The 27,008-nt window shown below is 44.3% G+C and overlaps 1 protein-coding gene across 1 annotated transcript in view; it reads right to left on the minus strand.

Moving 5' to 3' along the window:
- fhod3b (formin homology 2 domain containing 3b) overlaps nt 1-27,008 on the minus strand; it is a 270,144-nt gene that overhangs the window by 5,399 nt on the left and 237,737 nt on the right. The window contains exons 9-25 of the mRNA XM_038992838.1: nt 26,768-26,911; nt 26,267-26,523; nt 21,939-22,253; nt 16,071-16,238; nt 15,761-15,895; nt 14,873-14,923; nt 13,384-13,592; nt 12,134-12,406; nt 11,796-12,016; nt 11,173-11,505; nt 10,537-11,124; nt 9,115-9,273; nt 7,746-7,928; nt 7,018-7,137; nt 5,796-5,957; nt 5,109-5,299; nt 4,750-4,942 (exon numbers count right to left, since the gene is read on the minus strand). Of these exons, the coding sequence (XP_038848766.1) occupies nt 4,750-4,942; nt 5,109-5,299; nt 5,796-5,957; nt 7,018-7,137; nt 7,746-7,928; nt 9,115-9,273; nt 10,537-11,124; nt 11,173-11,505; nt 11,796-12,016; nt 12,134-12,406; nt 13,384-13,592; nt 14,873-14,923; nt 15,761-15,895; nt 16,071-16,238; nt 21,939-22,253; nt 26,267-26,523; nt 26,768-26,911 (3,702 nt within the window). The remainder of the gene's footprint in view (nt 1-4,749; nt 4,943-5,108; nt 5,300-5,795; nt 5,958-7,017; nt 7,138-7,745; nt 7,929-9,114; nt 9,274-10,536; nt 11,125-11,172; nt 11,506-11,795; nt 12,017-12,133; nt 12,407-13,383; nt 13,593-14,872; nt 14,924-15,760; nt 15,896-16,070; nt 16,239-21,938; nt 22,254-26,266; nt 26,524-26,767; nt 26,912-27,008) is intronic.

The following is a 27,008-nucleotide window of genomic DNA, read 5'->3' on the forward strand; positions in this document are numbered from 1 at the left end:
CCATCTTGGTTCCATTCTAGAACAAACAGAGCTGTGTAAGCTGATCCTGGTCAGCAGAGTGAGGCTTCATCCCAAATGGAACCCTATTCCTTTTATAGTGCACTATTTTAGACCAGGACTCTGGTCAAATGAAGTACACTATACTATATAAGGAATAGGGTGGCATTTAGGACTCAGACTCTCATGTAGACCTCATTGTTTTTTAAGAGATGAATCTCTGGTTCTCATGAGGTCTACTACCCAGGATTAGGTTCTATCAGGAAGTGCTTGTCTGTGGATTCTGACCCCCCGGGGTCTGGTTAGAGTTTGGCCTACCCTGCTTCCCTTGTCTGTGGATTCTGACCTCCCGGGGTCTGGTTAGAGTTTGGCCTACCCTGCTTCCCTTGTCTGTGGATTCTGACCCCCCGGGGTCTGGTTAGAGTTTGGCCTACCCTGCTTTCCTTGTCTGTGGATTCTGACCTCCCGGGGTCTGGTTAGAGTTTGGCCTACCCTGCTTCCCTTGTCTGTGGATTCTGACCTCCCGGGGTCTGGTTAGAGTTTGGCCTACCCTGCTTCCCTTGTCTGTGGATTCTGACCCCCGGGGTCTGGTTAGAGTTTGGCCTACCCTGCTTCCCTTGTCTGTGGATTCTGACCTCCCGGGGTCTGGTTAGAGTTTGGCCTACCCTGCTTCCCTTGTCTGTGGATTCTGACCTCCCGGGGTCTGGTTAGAGTTTGGCCTACCCTGCTTCCCTTGTCTGTGGATTCTGACCTCCCGGGGTCTGGTTAGAGTTTGGCCTACCCTGCTTCCCTTGTCTGTGGATTCTGACCCCCCGGGGTCTGGTTAGAGTTTGGCCTACCCTGCTTCCCTTGTCTGTGGACTTGCAGTGAACAGAACTTCCATAGCCTGCCTATCTCTCTCTCTCTCTCTCTCACACACACACGCACGCACGCACACACACTATTTATCCTATTTCCCCAAAACATGAACCTAACCCTTCACCTAACATCAAACCCCTAATTCTAATTCTAACCCTTAAGCCTTGTCTGATATGTCCTTGTTTTACAATCCTTGTGAGATTCTTCTACCTAGTCTGATAACTACTACTGTAGCTGGATCATCTAAACACACTGTCAATACCTAGTCTGATAACTACTACTGTAGCTGGATCATCTAAACACACTGTCAATACCTAGTCTGATAACTACTACTGTAGCTGGATCATCTAAACACACTGTCAATACCTAGTCTGATAACTACTACTGTAGCTGGATCATCTAAACACACTGTCAATACCTAGTCTGATAACTACTACTGTAGCTGGATCATATAAACACACTGTCAATACCTAGTCTGATAACTACTACTGTAGCTGGATCATCTAAACACACTGTCAATACCTAGTCTGATAACTACTACTGTAGCTGGATCATCTAAACACACTGTCAATACCTAGTCTGATAACTACTACTGTAGCTGGATCATATAAACACACTGTCAATACCTAGTCTGATAACTATTACTGTAGCTGGATCATCTAAACACACTGTCAATACCTAGTCTGATAACTACTACTGTAGCTGGATCATATAAACACACTGTCAATACCTAGTCTGATAACTACTACTGTAGCTGGATCATCTAAACACACTGTCAATACCTAGTCTGATAACTACTACTGTAGCTGGATCATCTAAACACACTGTCAATACCTAGTCTGATAACTACTACTGTAGCTGGATCATCTAAACACACTGTCAATACCTAGTCTGATAACTACTACTGTAGCTGGATCATCTAAACACACTGTCAATACCTAGTCTGATAACTACTACTGTAGCTGGATCATATAAACACACTGTCAATACCTAGTCTGATAACTACTACTGTAGCTGGATCATCTAAACACACTGTCAATACCTAGTCTGATAACTACTACTGTAGCTGGATCATATAAACACACTGTCAATACCTAGTCTGATAACTACTACTGTAGCTGGATCATCTAAACACACTGTCAATACCTAGTCTGATAACTACTACTGTAGCTGGATCATCTAAACACACTGTCAATACCTAGTCTGATAACTACTACTGTAGCTGGATCATCTAAACACACTGTCAATACCTAGTCTGATAACTACTACTGTAGCTGGATCATCTAAACACACTGTCAATACCTAGTCTGATAACTACTACTGTAGCTGGATCATATAAACACACTGTCAATACCTAGTCTGATAACTACTACTGTAGCTGGATCATCTAAACACACTGTCAATACCTAGTCTGATAACTACTACTGTAGCTGGATCATCTAAACACACTGTCAATACCTAGTCTGATAACTACTACTGTAGCTGGATCATCTAAACACACTGTCAATACCTAGTCTGATAACTACTACTGTAGCTGGATCATCTAAACACACTGTCAATACCTAGTCTGATAACTACTACTGTAGCTGGATCATCTAAACACACTGTCAATACCTAGTCTGATAACTACTACTGTAGCTGGATCATCTAAACACACTGTCAGTACCTAATCTGCATCCCAAATAGCACCCTATTCCCTATACAATGCACTAGAATAGAGTGCCATTTTAGATGCACCTCTAGTATTCAGTAAATACTGTAAAGACTATAAATACTACATCCAGTAGATGTTTTTTAAATGATGCCGTTAGTAGAGTTACATTCTAGTAGGAATCAATAACAACAAGGATTTGGCAGTAATGTTGGTTGTACAGGTGGCTGCATTAAAAATCACAGCAAGAAATACAGCGGACACACAACCAGAGAAGAATATGTCAACTTGATCGTGATGAAGAATTCTGGCCTTTGGTTCAAGGTTAGAGACATTACTAACACAGGAAAAATAACACACACACATGCACCTGTTCACACTTTCACACACACACCCATACCTCACCATCCTCTTCATCCTCACTCTACAGAGGAAAGGGAAGAAGATGAAATGAAGAGGAAGACAGAAAAGGAGATGCTATAAGATGTGCTGGAGGCGTCATAGTCAAACAGAAAGAGCAGAAATATGACCTCTGACAAAAAGAAGAATGAGGAATGTTCTATTCTGTAAATGAGGTTATCTAAAAACGGTGGTTGACCATTAACACACGTCTTGTCTTTTGTACGGTCCACTAATTCACCATTGGGTACGACGACCACACAACTGTGCTCCCCTCCTCCCTGTGAGAGCAGCGTCATCACGCTGTGGGGCTAGTTATTTCTCCTGCAGGGACATCCAAAGGTTGGAATATTTCACACAGTGATTGAATTAGGGTGCTCTTGAACTGGAGGTGAACCCTACCAAGGACAACAGGCCCTGGAGTGCTGCTCCATCTCCCTCCTACAGCAGGCTGCAGGCCCCTCTGGGCTGGAGGGAGTTTCATCATCATACAGGGAGGAGGGGGAGCAGGGGGAGGAGGAGCAGGAGGAGGGGGGCAGAGGAAGAGGAGAAGAGGGAAGAGGAGCAGGAGGAGGAGGAGGAGCAGGTGGAGGGGGGGCAGAGGAAGAGGAGCAGGAGTATGAGGAGAGGGGATCAGTCCTGCTGTTTTAGAATAGGATACATACTAAACAGATCACTGATTATTGTTACAGTAACCAATCACTGTACTGGATGTGTGAAACTATGCTGATGTCATTGGAAATGAATGTGTTGTCTGGGGTGACCAGTGGCCACGTGTTTGGAGAGTGAGCAGGTCGGTATGAAATCCTGAGGATGACAATGAGGAAGACATAAGAACACTGGAGAAGACAAGAGAACACAGGAGAAGACTGGAGAAGACACAAGAACACAGGAGAAGACTGGAGAAGACATAAGAACACCGGAGAAGACAAGAGAACACAGGAGAAGACTGGAGAAGACATAAGAACACAGGAGAAGACTGGAGAAGACATAAGAACACAGGAGAAGACAAGAGAACACAGGAGAAGACTGGAGAAGACATAAGAACACCGGAGAAGACTGGAGAAGACATAAGAACACAGGAGAAGACAAGAGAACACAGGAGAAGACTGGAGAAGACATAAGAACACCGGAGAAGACTGGAGAAGACATAAGAACACAGGAGAAGACTGGAGAAGACATAAGAACACAGGAGAAGACTGGAGAAGACATAAGAACACCGGAGAAGACAAGAGAACACAGGAGAAGACAAGAGAACACAGGAGAAGACATAAGAACACAGGAGAAGACTGGAGAAGACATAAGAACACCGGAGAAGACAAGAGAACACAGGAGAAGACAAGAGAACACAGGAGAAGACAGGAGAAGACTGGAGAAGACATAAGAACACAGGATAAGACTGGAGAAGACATAAGAACACCGGAGAAGACAAGAGAACACAGGAGAAGACAAGAGAACACAGGAGAAGACAAGAGAACACAGGAGAAGACAAGAGAACACAGGAGAAGACTGGAGAAGACATAAGAACACCGGAGAAGACAAGAGAACACAGGAGAAGACTGGAGAAGACATAAGAACACCGGAGAAGACAAGAGAACACAGGAGAAGACAAGAGAACACAGGAGAAGACAGGAGAAGCCTACAAAAGAAAAAGTGACCAGATGGGGCAAGGGACTAAAAGTGTTTAAATATACAAGGTCTGCGTCCCAAATGCTACCCTATTCCCTTTATAGTACACCATTTTTTAGCAAGCCCTGGTCAAAGGTAGTCCACTGTATAGGGAGTAGGGCACCATTTGAGCCACTTCCTATGAGCAGGCCTGTTAGGTGAACAACAACACTCACATCTGTGATCATCTTTCCTCTGGTCTTGTTCCTCTCTCTGTGGTTGGCCCTCTTCTGTTTCTGTTGCAGGACGCGTTCCCGCGTGGTCCGGTACTCCAGGGCAAACTCACTGAGGATCTTACTGAAGCGGTGGATGCTGACCTCCCGCACAGCGTACGCTGGATGGCCCAGGAACAACAGGAAGGCATGGAACCTGCAAGACGTAGAGAGAAAAACATGTTAACATCACATTGCAGTTTACGCTGTCAGATATCACACCGTTATCTCTCTCTGGAGAAACACATGGGGTCAAAGCTACGCTAGATGGTATTTCAACGAGGTAAAAGAATGCATCAGAAGACCCTTCACTATAATCATACCGGTTGATAATTCTCCGATGGACTATCTTCAATATGATGATTCTCTCTGCACAGTCCTTTAGGAAGTCAGACATCTTCTGTTTGAGCGCAGGCTTCATCTCGTGCTTGGCGATGACCTTGAGGTTGTCCCACGATGCTTTGCAGCGTCGCTCCATCTGGCTCAGGTTGTCTTGGAGCTGGTCGAAGTCCACCTGAGAAACAAGGTGGCAGAGAAGAAGTTTACTTTATTGTCCGTTGTTCACAGGAAATGTGTTGCCCCTGGATTAGTTTAGAGGATAGACTTAGTGCCTTGCTCAAGCTACACAATGACAGGAGATGGCATTTTGGATTTGATACAAGAAACCGTCGTAATTAATGAGTAACACCTAAAGCTGCCTACATGGACATAAAATACATTATTTATGACACTCATTATTGATTAGGGCCTAGGTTCAATCCAGACTGCAGAGCATCGCGTTATAGCGCGACTTAAATTTAAAGGTAATTTCCGATTGAGCCGACATATGCAGGGTTTACCGTGAATGTGGTCTCCACGGAAACATTGCAAAAAGGTACATAGTCGAAATGGGGTGATCAGATTGAATCTAGCCAGAGGTTTTGCTTGATAGCAAGAAATGGATTACAAGGATAAACATCATTTCCATGAGTTTCCATGAGTCCTTTATACTAAGGCAATCACAGGCGTACCTTAGCCGAGCGGGTGATGGCTCCTATCTCAGAGTACAGGTCTGAGCTGTCTGGAAACTTCTCCACCACAATGGAACAGGCATGGTGCAGTAGAGACTGCTTATGAACCGTGTCCTTTACCTCCGGAACCTTCTCCAGGTAACCCAGCTCAAAGCCCTTCGCCTGGATACATAAACGAACACACACACACACACGCACGCACGCACGCACGCACGCACGCACGCACGCACGCACGCACGCACGCACACACGCACACACACACAAAAGAAGCACACCCATTATGTAACTACAACAGATACAAGTCTATGCTATTAACATCAGACTCCCAAAATGAGGCACAAATGAGGCCCAAATTGCAGTAAATTTCCCGCTTTAGCATGAGTCACCAATATGCACCACAACGAGATTACAGAACATCGGTATTTTAATGTTGGACAGCGAGATCTTGTACAAAGAGAAAGGGTTTCTATCGAGTGGTCAACCAGTAATTCAGCTTCATTAGTCGGTGATTATCACAAACCACAATCAACTGCAGACCTACCAATTGTTAGTTAGCAAGAGCAGAGCTACCTAAAAAGGAGAATAAAAAAACATGTCCTGAAAGACATCATCCTAACTGGGTTTGCTTTGTTCCTTTGCCCATTTTAAATGGTTTATCATCAAATATAAACACAGGCATTATTTAGCTGAACTACTTGCTTGATGCCTCATGTTTTCTGACTTGCATGTTTGGCTCTCATATCCTAAACCTTTGAGACACACAAGCACGGCACGCACGCACACACGCAGGCAAACACACACACTCATACCCTCTCTGTCTCTCCTTCTCTCTTTATGCCTCTCTTTCATTCCAATAGACAGACAGCGCCAGGTTGGGTGCATCGCTGAGCAGAGGCCTTCCCTTTCCAGATACACTGCTGTAGTGGGCTAGCTAGTGTCTGGTGCACAGACAGACAGATGGACAGCATACAGCACATTCCTCTACAAACAGAGAGCACACTGTTGTCTTTGCCAAGTCAATATGGCAGTGCTTAGCAGGGGGCACAGAGGGAAGGAGGGAGAGAAGGAGGGAGAGAGAGAGAGAGAAAGAGAAAGGGAGAGAGAGAGAGAGAAAAAGAGAGGGAGAGAGAGAGGGGGGGAGAGGGAGAGAGAGAGAGAGGGGGAGAGAGCTCATCTCTTCTCCACCTCCACCCCCAGGCCAGACTTCTGTAATGTTACTCACGTTGGATCCGTTAAGGAAGTTGCCTATAGCCAGCAGCGTGGACAGGATGTAACGCAGCGTCTTGTTCTTCTCCAGTTGGTCCATCCCTTCCTTAAGGTCCTGCAGAGGCTCTGCCACTTCCTGTAAAACAGAGAGAGAGAGAGAGAGGGAAGGAGAGAGAGAGAGAGGGAGGGAGAGAGTGGCACACACATCAAATACGGCCTTTTAAACTGAAGCTAGTCATTACAGGAACCAGCTGAGAATACTTTATGATGGTTAAATGTCAGAGAGATTTGTTTGAAGGTTAAATGTTAAAGTGATTTGTTTGGGAGTATTTCTCTAGTTACTGTAAGATGATTCTCTGCGTGTGTGCTGGACAGATGGTAACCGTCTGTCACGAGATTATTACTTTAAGACTGCAACTAGAAACAACATCCAGGAATAATTCATGTTGTTCTTTGTTGAACCCGTATGTTCAACAACAACGGACAATCAGTAACAACCATAGAGGAGTCAGGTGCTATATGGAAATCAACACCTATTTCCTTAACTACGACACCTATTTCCTTAACTACGACACCTTGGTATGTGAACTACGACAAGCCAATCCATATTCATATCCAACAATTCTCTCTTGTATTGCACAATCCGCCGATTATGATGATGTACACGTAGGAAGTGTGAGGTAGTGCATGACTCCATTTATAGGAACTGGTGCGGTGATGACAGAAAGGTGGCGGTGCTCTGACCTTCTCCGTGACCTCGTAGTCCATCTTGAAGGCCCAGAGCTGCAGCCGGGCGGACAGCTCCGTGATGGAGGACAGGGTGAGGAGGAACTGCTCTGCTGATCCCAGGGGGACGTCAGGGTTCACCAGCTGAGCATCCTGGATCCTCTGCTTCTCCTCCTCCGTGGGGATCATCGTCAGGATTTTCTAGGAAAGGAGGACAAGAAGACGACTTCATGAATCCATACGAGACATAAATGTGTCTGCTGCTGTACCAACCCCTCAGACACACACACACACACACACACACACACACACACACACACACACACACACACACACACACACACACACACACACACACACACACACACACACACACACACACACACACACACACACACACACACACACACACACACACACACACACACATTAGGTTGGAGAGGCTGGACCAGAGTTGAAGGAGGAGAGGAAAGGAGGGATTTGAAGGAGGAGAAGAAAGGGAGGCTGGACGTGGATATGGGAGAGGAAAGGGGGAGTTGAAGGAGAAGAGGAAAGGGAGGGATGGAGATAGAGATGAGTGGTGGGAGAGATGGAATGTTTCTAATTTTCCAGTTATTTTTTATTATCAACGAACATATTTGCTATTGGAAAAATAATAATTCCTGCCTTGGCCTCCAACCTTGTCAGACATCTGAACGTTCTACCTTTCTGCTGCTGTCTGTCTGTGAGAAATAGACGTAGAAGGTGGAGCAGTACATTACAGTGCTCCTCTCCTCTAAATAAGAATGTTCCCATGGAAAAGATGGAAGAGTACAGCAGATTATATAAGACTGAGGAGATGCAACATGAATCATTATTTACACCATCTGAAGTCCTCCACAGGTCTATATTATGGTTAGAAAAGCATCGTAAAATATGCATGTGTAGCTAACTTTTAATGGTACGTACCAATAATTAATTATATGAGATAAACTAAGATTCCAGGCTTCCAGCTGAGAAACCACGTGACATGTCCACACCGACCACAGCCAGTCCCAAATCATTGAGAACATACATTTCTTGGAGTGAAAAGTTGGTTGTGGAAATACATTGGAAACATATGTCTTTTTTTGTGCAGGTTTTAAGTGAAACCAAGTTTATTTTTGGACTCAGTTGAAGTAAATGACTTGTTTGTTTGGCAGAAATAAGCAGTGTTTTCAGTATTGACTGTACAGATACACAGACACATGTTTTTCCAACATGCTTTCATTGAGATTACTAGACATCACAGATTCACACTCAAGAGATAATGGTTACAGTGACTGCTAGAGATACACATCGATAACGACTAGGATATATAATCATAATAGCCCAATCATTTCAATATACCATGTGACATGCAGCTTACCTCGATCCCCTCCTTGTTCAAAGCGTACTCGTCAAAGTTGAGGATGGCTGTCTTGATGGTGCGGGGAGGGGGGAGGACGGTCAGCCCGATGTTGATGGCATTGCTCCGTTTGGAGTCCAGGACAATAATCTCTTGTCGTTTCCCATCCACTGCTGTTTTCTGAGTAGAGATACACAGAAACAGGACATTATATTAACAACAATAAAGTACTAGTATTATACCATACAGTGCATTCGGAAAAGTATTCAGACCCCTTCACTTTTTCCACATTTTATTACATTACAGCCTTATTCTAAAATGCATTAAATAAAACATTTTCCTCATCAATCTACACAGAAAACCCCATATTGATAAAGCAAAAACAGGTTTTTAGACATTTTTGCAAATGTATTATACATAAAATCAGTTCAGGGATCCCATAAAACTTCCAACATAAAAATACACCATGAACAAATGACGGTGAGATCAAATGTTGAAACACTCAGAACTAGAGTCCCTCAATCACAATGGATCAGGGCAAGGGACCAAAACTGTGTGACTATAATACTGTATATGACCTTTTATAGTAGATCTGATCTCCCTGTGTGGTTGGCCTCTCTACAGTATATCTAGCTACATCTATATTTATATATATCCCTCCTGCTTTCAGTTTTGGACCATCTCAGAGTCAGTCGAGTTTAAAGTGACGGAGAAAGGTTTATAGAAGACAGGCTGCACCTTTGATGATGTTGACAAGATACTAGAGGGAATCCATCACATTCCATCATTCTGTCTACTAGCAGGTCGGACGACAGGGGTGACCTAGAGTACATTTAAGACAATCTGGTTTAAATCCTGCACTGCATTCTTCAATAGTTTGAAGCAGGAGACAGCGTGGTGCGGGGCGTAGTCAGAACGTCACCATGGACAGCAGGGTTACGTCCCAAATGGCACCCTGTTCCCTATAAATGGCACTACGTTTGTTGCTGTGGATGAGAGAAGCCTGAAGCATGAACACGGGGCTCCAGCTCAACAGGCTCAACAGGCTCAACAGGCTCAACGGACAAAACCAAAACACACACACAGAAAGAAACAGTGAATTATGAAGAGAAAACATAGTTCCCTCTGTCAGCTTTGAGAATCCAACCAGAGCAGACAACATGCAGGTCGGCCTTTACCAACACAGCGATGCTGCTGATTGTGTACAGAACAGAAGGTGTGGATAGTAGATCCACACCTTCTGTCTAAACCTAAGTGCTCCGGAGGAAGAGGACAAGTTGGAAACATCTATGGGGCTGTTTCCTGGACAAGTCTTAATCTGTGTCTGGGAAACCGCCCCTAAATGCTTTAAGTGACATCATTTCACAAATTAATTTCTTGAGCAAATCACATACATTTCCTATACGTATAAATATGTAGGACCAAACCAGTCAACAAAGGTACCTTGGTAACAGGCAGCTCCTTGGACTTTGTTTCAAACAGGTGTTCCAGCTTGGACGTGTCCACTTTGACCGGCTCCAGTTTGGACCAGAGAGACTCTCTACAACGCTTGTGGTTCCTGTACTGGCCGTCCATGGGCCTTACCTCGTTCCAGAAGAGACGGATAGTCTTCTTCTTTTTCTGGAACAGAGGGGGCTCCCCTGTCCCCCGGCTCAGCTGGGGGGACCCCGGGTAGGGCTGGGCGGGTCCGGGGGGCATGAAGGGCGGGGGAGGGGGCATCATGCCAGGGACAGGAGGGGGTGGGGGGCAGCCAAACAGGCCCAGGGGAGGGGGAGGGGGCAGGGCGGAGAGACAGGGAGGAGGGGGAGGGATCATCAGGTCACTGGAGCCCATCAGCACACTGTCCACGTCTAGGATGTCCAGATCATCCTCGTCTGCCAGGTCTGTAAAGTCCATCTCTTTAATACGCAGCTCCCTGGGGGCTGCCATCAGTTGGTCCCAGATATAATCTGACTCCTTCTTCGGAGGTAGGGGAGAGGAGGACGGGGCCGGAGGAGCTTTGTCTTTATCAGGTTGAAGCTGCCCCTGCTGCTGCTTCTCCAATGCCTCCAGCTCGTGAGGCGACACAAGGCTTTTAACAAGGTCTCCAAATTTCTCGGCCACGGCCCTGACGCTCCCCTGGTTCTCCAGGTGTTGCACCTCCATCTTCTTGACATTCTCCTCGCAGGCCTGCCTGCTGGCCTCAAGTGTAGAGATACGACTGGCTAGGCTGGCCACCGACGACCCGTCCTGACCCTCCAGTGATGACGTCTCCATCCCCTCTTTGCATTTCTCAGTCTGTTCCGTCTCTCCCGCCTTCTCTTCGTCCTCGTCGGCAGTGGTCTTGTTCTGGGCATAGAGCATGTCCAGCATGAAGCGCTTGCTGTTGAGGATCTTGCTGCACTGCCCATTCACGTCTTCCTCCTTAATGCACTGGCCTAGAGGAGGACAAACACAAGGAGGAAGGGTGGATTGGATTACTATTGGAATACTATTGGATTGCTAGCCTTCAGAACAGAATAGAGAGCAGATCTATATATCAGAAACTGAAATGAGAGCATGGGCAGAATGAAATGTTCTGACATGAGTTGAACTTCAATGTTTGCCTACTGATGTACAGCATATGGAAGATCAGCAAGTGTTCCATTTACAGTATGGGCACAAATCACAAGTCATATGTTAAGTCATAAAAGGCCAAGTGTCCTAAAGTCTGTATTTCCTGCTGGTGGGCAGCTGGTACCTGGTTCATGGTTGCTGTTGACTTTCTCCTCCCTCTCCTCTCTCTCCAGAGTGCTACTGGCTGAGGAGATACTGGAGGCAGAACAGTTATCCTTCTCATTCACTTCCTCGTTCTGCCTCTCCTTCTCACTGAGGAGGACCAGTCTCTCCTCCACCTCCCTCTCCTCCGACGCAGCCTGCTCCCTCTTTCCCTCCTCCTCCACCTCTATCTCTACCACTTCTACATCCTCTATCTCCACCTCTTCTCCCTCTACCTCTACCTCCTCTTCTACCTTCTCTTCTCCCTCCACCTCATTCCCTGACTGTCTCTCTTCCTCCCTACCCTCCTCCTCACTTTCTTCCTGCTCTTTACCCTGTGTCTGTTCATCTACCACTAACTCCACTAGCTCTAGTACTTCCTGCTTGGGCTCAACTTCAGCTACTTCCTGCTTCTCTGTCTGCGTCTCTGTCTCTGCCTGCTCCTCGCCTGGCGCCGAGGGGGTTTGGGAGGGGGGCTCTGTGGGTTCTGGAGAAGGTCCTGATACTATTAACTCTGGCGCTGGACTTGTAGTTCTAGTCTGAAGGTCACGGCTTGGCTCTACGTCTACTTCACTTCCTGGTAGAGAAAACAGGACCAAACAAAACAGAACGCTACTTTAAGGGTCTCGATTGTGTGCCTTTTCAATATTGTCGGATATCATTTTTAAATGATCTTGTTTATAATGTAAATACCATATAATTGCTCTGCGACATTTAATGAATTAAAATGATAAATTGTCTAGATTTTGGTCCGGAGCACAAGTCGTATTAAGCATGTCAATTCGTACTTCATTGAATGTTACAGGAAATGAATTAACAGCTATGATGACAATGTGTTTCGAAATTAGATTCGACATCTCATTTGATCCCATTATCCCATTTTGGTGGATTAGAATAACCACCCCAGACTAGCAACATCTAGTTCTCATGATATTCATTCATGTATCATCATAACTGAGTCTGTGAGGTATTGAAAGGCTTGTCCCTCTATGGTCAGTGCTGTAGTCCACAGTCCACCACACCTCTTCCTGGCTCCTACTGTAGAATGTGAATGGAACCCCATATTAAGAGTTCCACGCCCTAGCGGCTGGCGCTACCACAGCCAAAACCACACTACAATCACATACAAATCACTGGGGTATGCCTGGGACCTAAAAGCTAGCCTCTCACTACATTTCAAACCATCATGCAAAGCATTTTCCCACAGGCAGCTAAAGTAATGTCCATCCCATCCTAAAACATATTTGGGATTTAGCAACATACACTTACACACCTCATTCTGAAGCACACAGAAAAACAAGAATTAAATCCTTTTCTTATCAAGTCCTGCAGATTTTTTTGCCCAACAGACAACATGCAGCCATCATTAGTCCAGCTGACTCTAATTCCAGTGTGAGTGAATCACCCTCCATCTGTTAATTCAGACCCCGGGAACAAATACATAAAACTTCTCTGGACCGGTAATGATTGTTAAATGTTTGGAGAATGTTATGTTATTCTGAGTCTGGGATGGGAGCTTTAATGTTGGTTAAACGTTTGTAAAATGTTATTTACCCTGCGTCTGGGATGTCTGGGATGGAATGGGGCCAGCGTCTTCCGGAGAGGCGATGGAGGAGGGCGTGGCACAGCGGGGGGAGGCGGAGCGACTGGAGGGGGTGGGGCTCAGACTCAGGGTGATCTCTGTGCGCCCCCTAGGTGGCGCTCTCGCGCGCTCTCTCTCTTTCTCATACTCCTCTGCTGCGAGCCTCTCAACACACTTATATCTGGAAGAGGAAGGCACAGAATATTCTTCAGAAAGGATGTTACTCCACCTGTTTAGGTCTATTGTTATATCATCTCTATCTCATGGGGGTAGGAGACGATTCCTGCTTCTCTAACCTCGAGGCTACTGCCACCCCCTACCAGTAATATACTGTATTCAGTTCCCTCACACTTCCTTTTCTGAAACAGTGGCCAAATGTCTGGGACTCTGTGATGCTTCTCGGATTTCTCCAGGTGCTTAATTGACACATAAATGTTGAAGATACCTACAGTATACTACCTCGACTTCTCCACAGATGGGTCTGATAACAGTGTTTCATCTTGATTTAGACGTCACACTCTATTCAGTCAGAGGTACGGGACTGAAAATCCTATCAATTTACTGGACATACATTTAAAAAAGGCACCAAACATAACCTAGGATTCCTGTTTTAAATAACACTGATCATACATACGTCTGGAAGGTGGTACATTACACGTAGCCTACCTTATCTGGAGCGTATCCATGACTTAAAGCCAATTCCACCCCTCGTCCCATTCAGTTGTAGATGTCTTAATGCACAGCAGCAGGTCTAGAGGGGGCCTGACACATATATTTCAGCCCAGAGGCTGAGCCTGACTTGTTCTACATCTGCTAACAATTCTCCTCAAAAAGGTTTCAAGGCATATTACTCCCTCATGTCAGAGTCTTTCTCTTGTACTTATTACAGCTGAATGATTCTAGAATCTAGATTTATATAAAGCACTGTGTCTATCTGAATGATTCTAGAATCTTAATTGATATAAAGCACTGTGTCTATCTGAATGATTCTAGAATCTTAATTGATATAAAGCACTGTGTCTATCTGAATGATTCTAGAATCTTAATTGATATAAAGCACTGTGTCTATCTGAATGATTCTAGAATCTTAATTGATATAAAGCACTGTGTCTATCTGAATGATTCTAGAATCTTAATTGATATAAAGCACTGTGTCTATCTGAATGATTCTAGAATCTTAATTGATATAAAGCACTGTGTCTATCTGAATGATTCTAGAATCTCCATTGATATAAAGCACTGTGTCTATCTGAATGATTCTAGAATCTCCATTGATATAAAGCACTGTGTCTATCTGAATGATTCTAGAATCTCCATTGATATAAAGCACTGTGTCTATCTGAATGATTCTAGAATCTTAATTGATATAAAGCACTGTGTCTATCTGAATGATTATAGAATCTACATTGCTAGAGAGCACTGTGTCTATTTGTATATTAGAAATGAAAGTAGACAACATACCTCTCTTCTCTGGCCTGTCTTGTCTCTTCCCTCTTGTCCATGTAATCCCGACTGATAATGTTCCAAGTAAGTGAGTGAGAGAGAGAGAGAGAGAGAGAGAGAGAGAGAGCGAGAGAGAGAGAGAGAGAGAGAGAGAGAGAGAGAGAGAGAGAGAGAGACAGACAGACAGACAGACAGTATGTGTAAAGAATGTGAGATCTATATCTTATTGTGCATATCAATTCATATTTGTTTTCATTCACATTCTATAGTACCTTTTTAAAAGACATCCTTAGTTAACCAATGAGAGAGTGTGAATAGATGTAGATACTGTGGGAGAGAAATAGTCTGACATGACAGAGGAGACACACAGACCAGAGGAGCTTTCCAGCGCTCCGTCTGACATCCAGCTCTTTATATGGCCATAGAAAACAAGTAAAAGGCAGGCCAGCAGGACTTTGTTTTCTGCCGAACCAACGTTTCCATGGCTGCACCCCAAATTGCACCCTATCCCATAATAAGTGCCCTACTTTTGACCAGAGACCTATGGCCCAGTAGAGCTCCATTTGGGATGCAGACCATGTATCTCCTCCTTAGATCCACAGTATGTCCCTGACTGATGACCACAATAAACAGACAGACAGACAAGTATGTCCAGTCTCTAAACATCTCCAACTCGTCTGATATATTGTGGAACAAGGCTCAGACTCTTATTCATCCCAGATAAAACTACATCACTCCAGCCGGTAACCTTACAGATAAGTGTAAAAATCTGTGGACAAAGTAGTTCCGTGTTTGATTCTGGTGAATTGGTTTGGGACTTTTAATGAGGGAACTGAACTGCAATGTAAACGTCAAAAGGATAGTTCCATCTATGAGTAGTGTGATGTGATGCAGGTTGGGACTCACTTGAAGCGGGTCCTCTCCTCCCTCTCGATTTTCTGCAGTCGTTCCTCCCTCTCTTGTCTCCTCCTCTCTCTCTCTGCAGTCAGAGACTCCTGGTGTTGTCTGTAGGAGGAGGACAACAAGCTCCCCAGAGAAGGTCTGGGTAACCCAACAGAGGAAGACCATATTACTTTTCCATTGGTCCTATTACACTGGGCAAGCTAAAACAAGCGCACCTAAATTATTTGAAAGAAAATAAATAATGTTTCAATCCAGGTCTGGAACTCATACACAGAGGTGGCTTATTTAATTGATTGATTGATTGAGTGCTGACCTGTCAGGCTTGGAGTCCAGCTGTGGGGCCCCTGAGGTGGCAAAGGTGCGGTGTACAGGGGTGGTGGGGGCGCTGGCAACACCCTGGGAGCGGTGTACAGGGGTGGTGGGGGCGCTGGCTACACCCTGGGACCTGCCAGGGAGCGCCATGACGTGGCCTATGTGTCGGCTGGAAACAACAGGAGGAGGAAACATTGTTATTCACGGTTATAATTCCCAACACCACGGATGTGTGTCTCAAATGGCACCCTATTCCCTATATAGTGCACTACTTTTAACCAGAGCCATATGGGCCCTTGTCAAAAGTAACGCACTATAAAGGGAATAGGGTGCCATTTGGGACTCAGCCCAACTTTTGGCTCTGATTCGGTCACTGTGTGACATTCACTAACTCAAAGTGTGGTGTCAAAAAAGACCAGACACATGTGCCTATAAAAACAACGTCCTCTCTGGACAGCTTTAAAAATAAAGTAAAAATATGTTTGATGTCCTCTGTGCCCATATGAATACCTCCTATGATGTAACTGGAATGATGAGATAGATGTTCTTCTTCTATGTTTTTGTTTTATTGTTTCACTGCCATACTGTGTTCGGTCTTGTCTAGCCATGTCTCAAGAGGACCACAATGGAAATAAGTCCCAGACTTTATTGTGCGTTATCCTCAATGATTTTACTCATGTGCATGTATGGCTTTTTCAAGTTTTATGTGTGCTTGTTTTTTTAAATGGTCGAATTAATAAACTAAACTAAACTTAACCTTTCCCACTGTATGTTAAATAGCTGTGGTTGTACAGTGTTGACTAACCAAGGCTGACTGTAGTTCTGTGTATGACCATGAGACCTATTCGCATCATGGGTATACACTGACAGTATAGGTTTCTATAGGTTTATCACCACGGTCATCACACATCTCACACTGCTCTATGAGGACAGCCTTGCTAGCACTCTCTCTGGGCAGCTGGCATCAGCAGCCAGGAGGCATCAGGCTTATTCCACTCTCTGGGCAGCTGGCATCAGCAGCCAGGAGGCATCAGGCTTATTCCACTCTCTCTGGGCAGCTGGCATCAGCAGCTAGGAGGCATCAGGCTTATTCCACTCTCTCTGTGCAGCTGGCATCAGCAGCCAGGAGGCATCAGGCTTATTCCACTCTCTCTGGGCAGCTGGCATCAGCAGCCAGGAGGCATCAGGCTTATTCCACTCTCTCTGTGCAGCTGGCATCAGCAGCCAGGAGGCATCAGGCTTATTCCACTCTCTCTGGGCAGCTGGCATCAGCAGCCAGGAGGCATCAGGCTTATTCCACTCTCTCTGGGCAGCTGGCATCAGCAGCCAGGAGGCATCAGGCTTATTCCACTCTCTGTGTGCAGCTGGCATCAGCAGCCAGGAGGGATCAGGCTTATTCCACTCTCTCTGTGCAGCACAAATGGCACCCTATTCCCAATATAGTGCCCTACGGGCTCTGGTCAAAGGTATTGCACTATATAAGGGGCGGCAGGTAGTCTAGTGGTTAGAGTGTTGGGCCAGTAACCGGGAGTTTGCTGGATCGAATCCCCGCGCTGACAAGGTAAAAATCTGTCCTTCTGCCCCTGAACAAGGCAATTTAACTCACTGTTCCCTGATTGGCTGTCATTGTAAATAAGAATTTGTTGTTAACTGACTTGCCTGGTAAAATATATATTTTTAAACATGAAATATAAGGGATAGGGTATGCTTTGGGACACTTCCTCTGCCTGTGGAGGTCCTGAAAGGCAGTCGCCAGACACCCAAGACAAGCACACAGCCAAGAGCAGCGGAACTTGAGTGGGATTCAACTTAAGGGAGGAAATGACTCAAGAGCAGAGCTGACCCCTAAACAACCCTGCTGCTTTTTAAGGTGCTTCTTAATGGCTCTGTTGAATGAGATAGTGAAGCAAGCAGCACTGCATTCCAAGAGGTGCTCAGCATGCAGCAGCAGGGTTCACTGCCATGTCATGGTGTGTTTGATACAGTTGGAAAGGACTGATGCATCATTTAAATCTCCAGGGTGTCCAGGTCACCACTGTCAAATCACTAGGAATTCAGCTAAAAATAGCATTTAGAGATGTAGAAATTAGTTTCATGTAGAAATTTGTTTCACTAAAGGGAACCAAATTCCCCTCAACCCCCCATGCGTGTAAAGTATCTAAATAGATGCCCTAAGATAGCAGAGGCTAAGTCTTACCAATAAGACTATAAGACTAGTATTATCCTAGAGCCTAAGTCTTACCTATAAGACTATAAGACTAGTGTTAACCTGGAGGATAAGTCTTACCAATAAGACTATAAGACTAGTATTATCCTAGAGCCTAAGTCTTACCTATAAGACTATAAGACTAGTGTTAACCTGGAGGATAAGTCTTACCTATAAGACTATAAGACTAGTATTAACCTGGAGGCTAAGTCTTACCTATAAGCCTATAAGACTAGTATTAACCTGGAGGCTAAGTCTTACCTATAAGCCTATAAGACTAGTATTAACCTGGAGGCTAAGTCTTACGTATAAGACTATAAGACTAGTATTAACCTGGAGGCTAAGTCTTACCTATAAGCCTATAAGACTAGTATTAACCTGGAGGCTAAGCCTTACCTATAAGACTATAAGACTAGTATTATCCTAGAGCCTAAGTCTTACCTATAAGACTATAAGACTAGTATTAACCTGGAGGCTAAGTCTTACGTATAAGACTATAAGACTAGTATTAACCTGGAGGCTAAGTCTTACCTATAAGACTATAAGACTAGTGTTAACCTGGAGGCTAAGACTTATCTATAAGACTATAAGACTAGTGTTAACCTGGAGGCTAAGACTTACCTATAAGACTAGTATTAACCTGGAGGCTAAGTCTTACCTATAAGCCTATAAGACTAGTATTAACCTGGAGGCTAAGTCTTACCTATAAGACTAGTGTTAACCTAGTGGCTAAAACTTACCTATACGACTAGTGTTAACCTGGAGGCTAAGTCTTACCTATAAGACTATAAGACTAGTGTTAACCTGGAGGCTAAGTCTTACCTATAAGACTATAAGACTAGTGTTAACCTAGTGGCTAAGACTTACCTATAAGACTAGTGTTAACCTGGAGGCTAAGTCTTACCTATAAGACTAGTGTTAACCTAGCGGCTAAGTCTTACCTATAAGACTATAAGACTAGTGTTAACCTGGAGGCTAAGTCTTACCTATAAGACTATAAGACTAGTGTTAACCTGGAGGCTAAGTCTTACCTATAAGACTATAAGACTAGTGTTAACCTGGAGGCTAAGTCTTAACTACAAGAATATAAGACTAGTATTAACCTAGAGCCTAAGTCTTACCTATAAGACTATAAGACTAGTGTTAACCTGGAGGCTAAGACTTACCTATAAGACTAGTGTTAACCTGGAGGCTAAGACTTACCTATAAGACTAGTGTTAAACAGGAGGCTAAGTCTTACCTATAAGGCTATAAGGCTAGTATTAACCTGGAGGCTAAGTCTTACCTATAAGACTAGTGTTAACCTAGCGGCTAAGTGTTACCTATAAGACTATAAGACTAGTGTTAACCTGGAGGCTAAGTCTTACCTATAAGACTATAAGACTAGTGTTAACCTGGAGGATAAGTCTTACCTATAAGACTATAAGACTAGTGTTAACCTGGAGGCTAAGTCTTACCTATAAGACTAGTGTTAACCTAGCGGCTAAGTCTTACCTATAAGCCTATAAGACTAGTGTTAACCTGGAGGCTAAGTCTTACCTATAAGACTATAAGACTAGTGTTAACCTGGAGGCTAAGTCTTACCTATAAGACTATAAGACTAGTGTTAACCTGGAGGCTAAGTCTTACCTTCCAGCACTAACGGGTGCTCTAGATGTATACAATACAGCTGTTTGGCTGCTGAAGGGAAACAGTGAGGAGAGAGAGAGCAGAGGGACAGTCAAGTACAAATTGTAATGAAGGAAAGAAGCATGCAAGGGTTAAACACAAAGAAAACGGAAGTCTGGAGAACGATTGACTGAACGGATAGTAGCAAGATACATGGTGATTCCAAGAAGCAAGAGAATATTTCTGCCCCTCCCCCCACCGACACAGACTCTACATACTCTTTAAAAACAATCAAACCATTTTAAAATTCCCATAAAGCCCACAGTTAAAAGACCTGTACTTCCTGGTGGGTCATTAAGACTAGGATGATATGGGATAGGAGGTAGGGGGTGCTCTACTGTAGGCCTACACACTGAGGCACTTCTGGCCTGGTCACAATATGGCCCCACTACTTTCCATCCTATCTCTATTGCTGCAGCTCCACACAACATTACACAGACATCTAAGAGACACTCAAACGTGAGTTATGGTGCGATTTCATTCTTGAATTTTATTTTCTAGGCATGTCTGGGTTTAACTGTGGTGCAACGCCACAATGAAAGACAGATGAGCAGTAAATGTCAGGAAAACGTAGTGTTCTCAACTGGAGTTGCACATCTAGCAGCTGACTCAGTCAAGGAAATGATACGTCTTTGTTCAAATTCTTCTCTTTCTTTTTTTTCCTGTGTATGCGTGCCATCCGGGATGGATGATAGAAGCAACATCAAATAAAACACAGCGGACAGGAAAATGTAGCAGCCTACTGGGCACCTGGTGTTAAACTATCTTTAAAAGGCCCACTGCAGACGGTTTTATCTCAATATCAAATCCTTTCTGGGTAACTATTAAGTACCTCAGTGATTTTTTTCAGTTCAAATGGTCAAAAATAAACAAAAATAGCTTCTTAGGAAAGAGCAATTTCTCAAGCAAGAATTTAGCTAGGACTATCTGGGAGTGGTTTGAGTACGGAGGTTTGTAAATCTCTTTCTTATTGGTCTATTAATAAAGTGGAGCCGGTTCAGAAGGGAAACCCCAGTGTGGTGACATCAGCTGATCGCATCAGCAGATATTGCACCAATTGGATTCACACTCTACTTCCATTCAGTCTATTTAAGTTGACCAGTTGTACACATGCTTCCTGGATGCTGGATGACACGTGAATGCATGCACTGGTGTCTCTTGCTGTCGTTGTTGCTGTAACTAGCTGTTACTCGCTATGCTTGCTGATTCTGATATCCCACCAGCACCCCAGCCTCCACCTGTGGGTTCTGTGTTTCTTCCTTCAGGGGATTTGATATAGCATGTCGTGCTCACTGCCTGCAGTTATTTGATCATCTTCATATGACGCTTGGCTCTGGCAGTGAGCTAGCCTGAAGGAGCAGAGCCCTAATGCCAAGACTATGCATTGTCATTTTTTCTAACGAATGGTTAAATGTACATGTGGTGTTTCATTTCTGAAACTCATTTACTGCCTGGTGATGTCAGCAGGCAGGCCAAATCATCCCATCATAACAGGAGGAGATTTCAGGCGGTCTTTCCAATCAGTTCTTACACTAAAAGGGTATTTTCACAGTATTATTTCAACCTCATAGTGTGGAAATATATATACAACACAGGAAAAGCAAATGTTTTACTGCACTGGGCCTTTAAAGGTCAAAGGAATGGCGAGGCAAGCTAAAGATGTGTTCAACTGGACACAAGCTAAAGCATACATAACATGCATGAGGGAGACCATCTACAAGTGCCGTAAAGCAAATATGACTCGACAACACAGAATCTGTCTGACACGGTAGACATTAACACTGTCTATACCCCTGTCCAAAAGACATTCAGTACAGCAGCTTCTCAGCCAAATGGATTGTGAGGGAGCAAGCCAGGCAGACATGAAGACACAGACACCAGTGTTGAGGGATGACAGTGTATATTTAAGAGTTGGGGAGGTATTCCTTCATAGTGAATGTAATGCCAGAGGTGAAGAAGTGAACTGTATAGCTCCTGTTGCTGCTGCACCTCTACCTGTAGCGCTGTTGTCTGGCCACGCCCCTCTCAACACACTCCTCGGCCCCAGCAGAGGCAGACACCTGGCTCAGGTCCACGTCAGGGGGGAGTGGGAGGGGGTGGGGGAGGGGCTTGGGCGGTTGGAGGTAGGACTGACTACGTCCCCTCGAGGGGGAGGAGGAGCAGGAGAGGGAGGAAGAGGAGGGTACAGAGGTGCTGTGCTGTTGGCCCAGAGGGTGGGCAGTGCCTGGCAGTCTCCCCCAGCCCAGAGCTATGACCAGGGAAGTAGATCTGGGACTGGGAGAGACATCCTGGGGGTTAGAGCCAGTGTTTCTAGGGGGAGTGGACACAGGGGCCATAGGGCTGGCCATGGCCACACTCTCTCTCTCTCTCTCTCTGAGGCGGCTGAGGCGTCAGGGATGAGGTTGACCATACAGTGAAAAGGAGAACACAAGCTAGAGGAGTCCTCTACTGCCTGCACGGGCACCGTGCTAAAACAACAGAGTAACAGAGCAAAGGGGAGGACAAAGGGGGTGGGGTATATCCAAGGGGAATACATTACACGTTTACAATAACACATATGCTTTTTTTGTAGTTCTAACACACCCATACACTGCTAACACCACTATATATCGTCCAGTAAGGGAGAGATGGATGGAGGACAAGACTGACAGAAAGATATGGAAGAAGAGGTTCTATTTGGGGGAAAACCTGTTGTCCTGAAATACCTGTGGAAGCCCTTTCTAGTGGTCTCTGTGATATCATGACTCTCATCATCTTCCTCATCCTCATCCTCCTCTTCCTCCTCATCCTCTTCCTCCTCTCTGAAAAGGAGGGGTGGAGGGATGGATGGAGGGGAGGGGAGGGAGAAAATAGACGGGAAAGAGTAGAAAGAGGAAAAGGAGGAGAAATTGCAACAGACAACATGAACAAAATACAGTAGAAAACTGTCCAGATAAAGAGACAAAGAACTGACAGACAGAATGCAGTACACACAGCACGCCCTGTCAAAACTGACAAGGGACCTAAAAATGTGTACACAAGGCAGTATAGTTCAAAGAGGTTCAAAGCTTTTAGTTAGTATGTCCTCATTTCATTCATTACATACAGTGCTTGATAATGTTAAAAAACAGCATGAGAACTGACTAAATCAATGTCAGCTAACCATCTGGCATACACAAGCAGCTCTGGACCAGCCAGTAACATCTTAGGGACCAGTAACGGTCCCCGGACCAGAGGTTGATCAATGATCATAGTGTACATCCCAAACGGCACCCTATTCCCTATATAGTGCACTACTTTTGACCAGAGCCATATGGGCTTTGGTCAAAAGTAGTGCACAATGTAGGAGAATGGTGCCACTTGGGACACAACCATTGACTAGGCTGTGACTGTGTGGTCATATCTGGAGGGTTTTAATTGATAAAGGATTGTCGCATACATCATATGCATACGAGAGTCCTTCTAGTCCCATTGTGCTGCCAAGTTTCCTCTGACCCGCCCGCCTGTGTTTCATTACCGATATGGAAAACACTGATCTTCAAAGGCGGTCTGAATTTCCTGTGTGTGGTGGACTGGACTGATGGGAGTCAGTATCATATAGCCCTCTGGGTTCAATTGAACTATCTGCAGAACTGAACTGGAGCGCTAACAGAAATGCTACCAGAAATGCTAGTTAAAAAGAACTGTCATTACTAATGGTGGACAGTATGATGCTGTGTGTGGCAGGGTGAAAGGTAGCCATCACACTGTGCCTTCAGAAATGATTCCCACTCCTTGACTTTTTCCACATTTTGTTGTGCTACAGCCTGAATATATATTTTTTTAACAAATTGATTAAAAATGAAAAGCTGAAATGTCTTGAGTCAATAAGTATTCAATCCCTTTGTTATGGCAAGACTAAATACGTTCAGGAGTAAACATATGCTGAACAAGTCACATAATACATTGCTCTGTGTGCAATAATAGTGTTTAACATGATTTTTGAATGACTACCTCATCTCTGTACCCCACACATACAATTATCTGGAAGGTCCCTAAGTAGAGCAGTGAATTTGAAAAACCTATTTAACCACAAAGACCAGGGAGGTTTTCCAATGCCTCGCACCTATTGGTAGATAGGTCAAAATAAAAAAGCAGACATTGAATATCCCTTTGAGCATGGTGAATATTAATTACACTTTGGGTGGTGTATCAATACACCCAGTCACTACAAAGTACGAGGCCAATGGTGACTTTAAAACAGTTACAGAGTTTAATGGCTGTGATAGGAGGAAAATGAGAATGGATCAACAACATTGTAGTTACTCCACAATACTAACCTAATTGACAGAGTGAAAAGGAAGCCTGTACAGAATAAAAATATTCCAAAACATGCATCCTGTTTGCAACAAGGCACTAAAGTAATACTGCAAAACATATGGCAAAGCAAATACCTTTTAGTCCTGAATACAAAGTGTTATGTTTGGGGCAAATCTAATACAACACATTGTACCACTCTCCATATTTTTAAGCATAGTGGTGGTTGCATCATGTTATGGGTATGCTCATAATCATTTTTCAGGATAAAAAATAAATGGAATGGAGCTAAATCCGAGAGGAAAACTTAGTTCAGTCTGCTTATCACCAGACACTGGGAGATAAATTCACTTTTCAGAAGGACAATAACCTAAAGCACAAGGCCAAATCTACACAGGAGTTGCTTAACAAGAAGACAGTGAATGTTCCTGAGTGGCCCAGTTACAGTTTAGACTTACAAATCTGTTTGAAAATCTATGGCAAGACCTGAAAACTGTTGTCTAGCAATAATTAACAACCAATTTGACAGAGCTTGAAGAATTTTGAAAAGAATAATGGGTAAATGTTACACAATCCATGTGTGGAAGCTCTTAGAGACTTACCCAGAAAGACTCACAGCTGAAATCACTGCCAAAGGTGCTTCTACAAAGTATGTGAATACTTATCTAAATGAGATATTGCAGTATTTCAATTTCAATAGATTTGCAAACATTTCTAAAAACATGTTTTCACTTGGTCATTATGGGGTAGTGTGTGGAGATGGGTGAGACAGAAAAAAAATGTAATGACTTTTGAATTCAGTCTGAAACACAACAAAATGTGTAATAAGTCAAGGGGAAGGAATACTTTATGAAGGCGCTGTAGTACAGTTTTACATCATTGGTCCTTCATCTTGAAACATAGGAAGGTTATGAGTAAGGTTTGTAATGACTGTGATATGTGGTTGCCTTATTTAACTTAGTTGAATGCACTGACTGTAAGTCACTTTGGAGAAGAGTGTCTGCCAAATGGCCAACATGTTTAAATGTAACGTACCTGTGGTGGTTAACAGAGAACTTCTTATCATATTAGATATACTATACTTATTATCAGTAAGAAATTATCAGTTAAGAACAATTCTAGCCCTGTTCTTGTCCAGTGAGTTTATAACACTGGGACAGAGAGTTCACAAATAATCATTTCTTTAGGCAAAGACAAAGACCATTTCTGTTACTGTATTGGGCATACCAGACCGGTAGTCAAATTGTATCACACAAAAAATAAACGCATTATTATTTTGCTTTAGTTAAGTGTGAATTCCTAGTGGCTGTGTACACATTAACATTATTGAAGTAAAACTATTGCAGTGTTGGTTGAAATTCAACAAACATTCCCTCAAAGGGAAACATGACTTGTGACAGACACATACAGGGATGCATCCCAAATGGTACCTTTACTGCCAAATGTAGTGCACTACATAGGTAATAGGGTGCCATTTGGGACACGAGCACAGTAATAACTAATAATAACTCCTAATAACCAATAATAACTCCTAATAATTAATAATAACTCATAAAAATTCCTAATAACGCCTATCCCTGTTTACAGAAGCTTCCTATTTCCTTCAGCAGCTCCACGAGGTCACAAAATGTTGACAGTCTGAAGATGAATCTAAACATCACTTTGAAACAGCAGCCCATGCCCTGTCTCTCTTTTATAACTATATAATGACATTCTTCATTCATATTGGCTCTGGTTGGAACACACACATCTGTACAAGACTGTAACGTAATACTACACTGGCAGTCAAACCCTTTCCGGTTCTGAACTGCATCATGGATCCAGAATCATCTGTGTGTTTTCCCGTTCCTCACAGTTGATTCTCTGGGTAGTGAAGTAAAAACAAACCGAACCATTTCAGCTGACCATTTAAGATCATATTGGCAAGTTTCAGTTAATAACAGAAGCAGGGATATGCTTCTCCCTTTAACCCATTCACACTTTCTACCTCTCCCCCTCCCTTCTCCTGTTTCCCCCCCCATCACCCACACTCCTCCGCTCCAACTCACCTTTCGCTAACGTCGTCGATGCCCTGACCTCCGAAGGGCAGAAAGCTACCGTTGTGTCCCCCGTGAGAGTGAGGGCTGCTGGGAGAAGCGGGGGCCGAGGTGAGGCCTCTCCCATTCTGGAGGGAGTGTCTCCGGCTGCGTCTCCTCTCCAGGCCTCGCCGGTCGTTGGTGCCCCCCACGCTGGCACGCCGCCGGTTCTTCCGACCCACGGTAGGCGGCTGGCTCTCGTCGTCCCCGTCCTCGTGGCGAAGAGCAGTCTGGAGGCACAACAGGGAACAGTTAGACTAGCAGGGGACATGAGGTCCCTAGCAGACATGGGTCAACACTTTAGGACTATTTCATTGGTCCCATTGAGGACAAACTAAATCAAGCTTGTCAAGTATTTATTTGTATATTTGACCAAGTTTTGTACCTATAGCGCTCTGGTAGTGTCTCAACAACAAACTAGTTAAGTGGCTAAGCCAGGAAGTGAATTCCACTAAGCCGAGGAGGTGGAGGTACCTCGTAAATGTTAAACTGCTCCATGAGGTCCAGGTCTGTTCCCTTCCTGCTACGGTGTCTCTGAGACATGGCCTCCATGCCCTGCTCCTCCAAACAGTCCACCACGTCATAGAATGAGTCCTGGTCAGGCAGGCCCGCTAGAGTCTGAAACACACACACAAATGCCATCATTTGGGAGGGAGAGAAAGAGAGAGAGAGTTGTAAAGAGAGAGATGTAGAAAGAGAGAAAGAAATAAAAGAC

The sequence above is a fragment of the Salvelinus namaycush genome, chromosome 5 (genome assembly GCF_016432855.1).
Source record: "Salvelinus namaycush isolate Seneca chromosome 5, SaNama_1.0, whole genome shotgun sequence".
Classification (NCBI taxonomy): domain Eukaryota; kingdom Metazoa; phylum Chordata; class Actinopteri; order Salmoniformes; family Salmonidae; genus Salvelinus; species Salvelinus namaycush.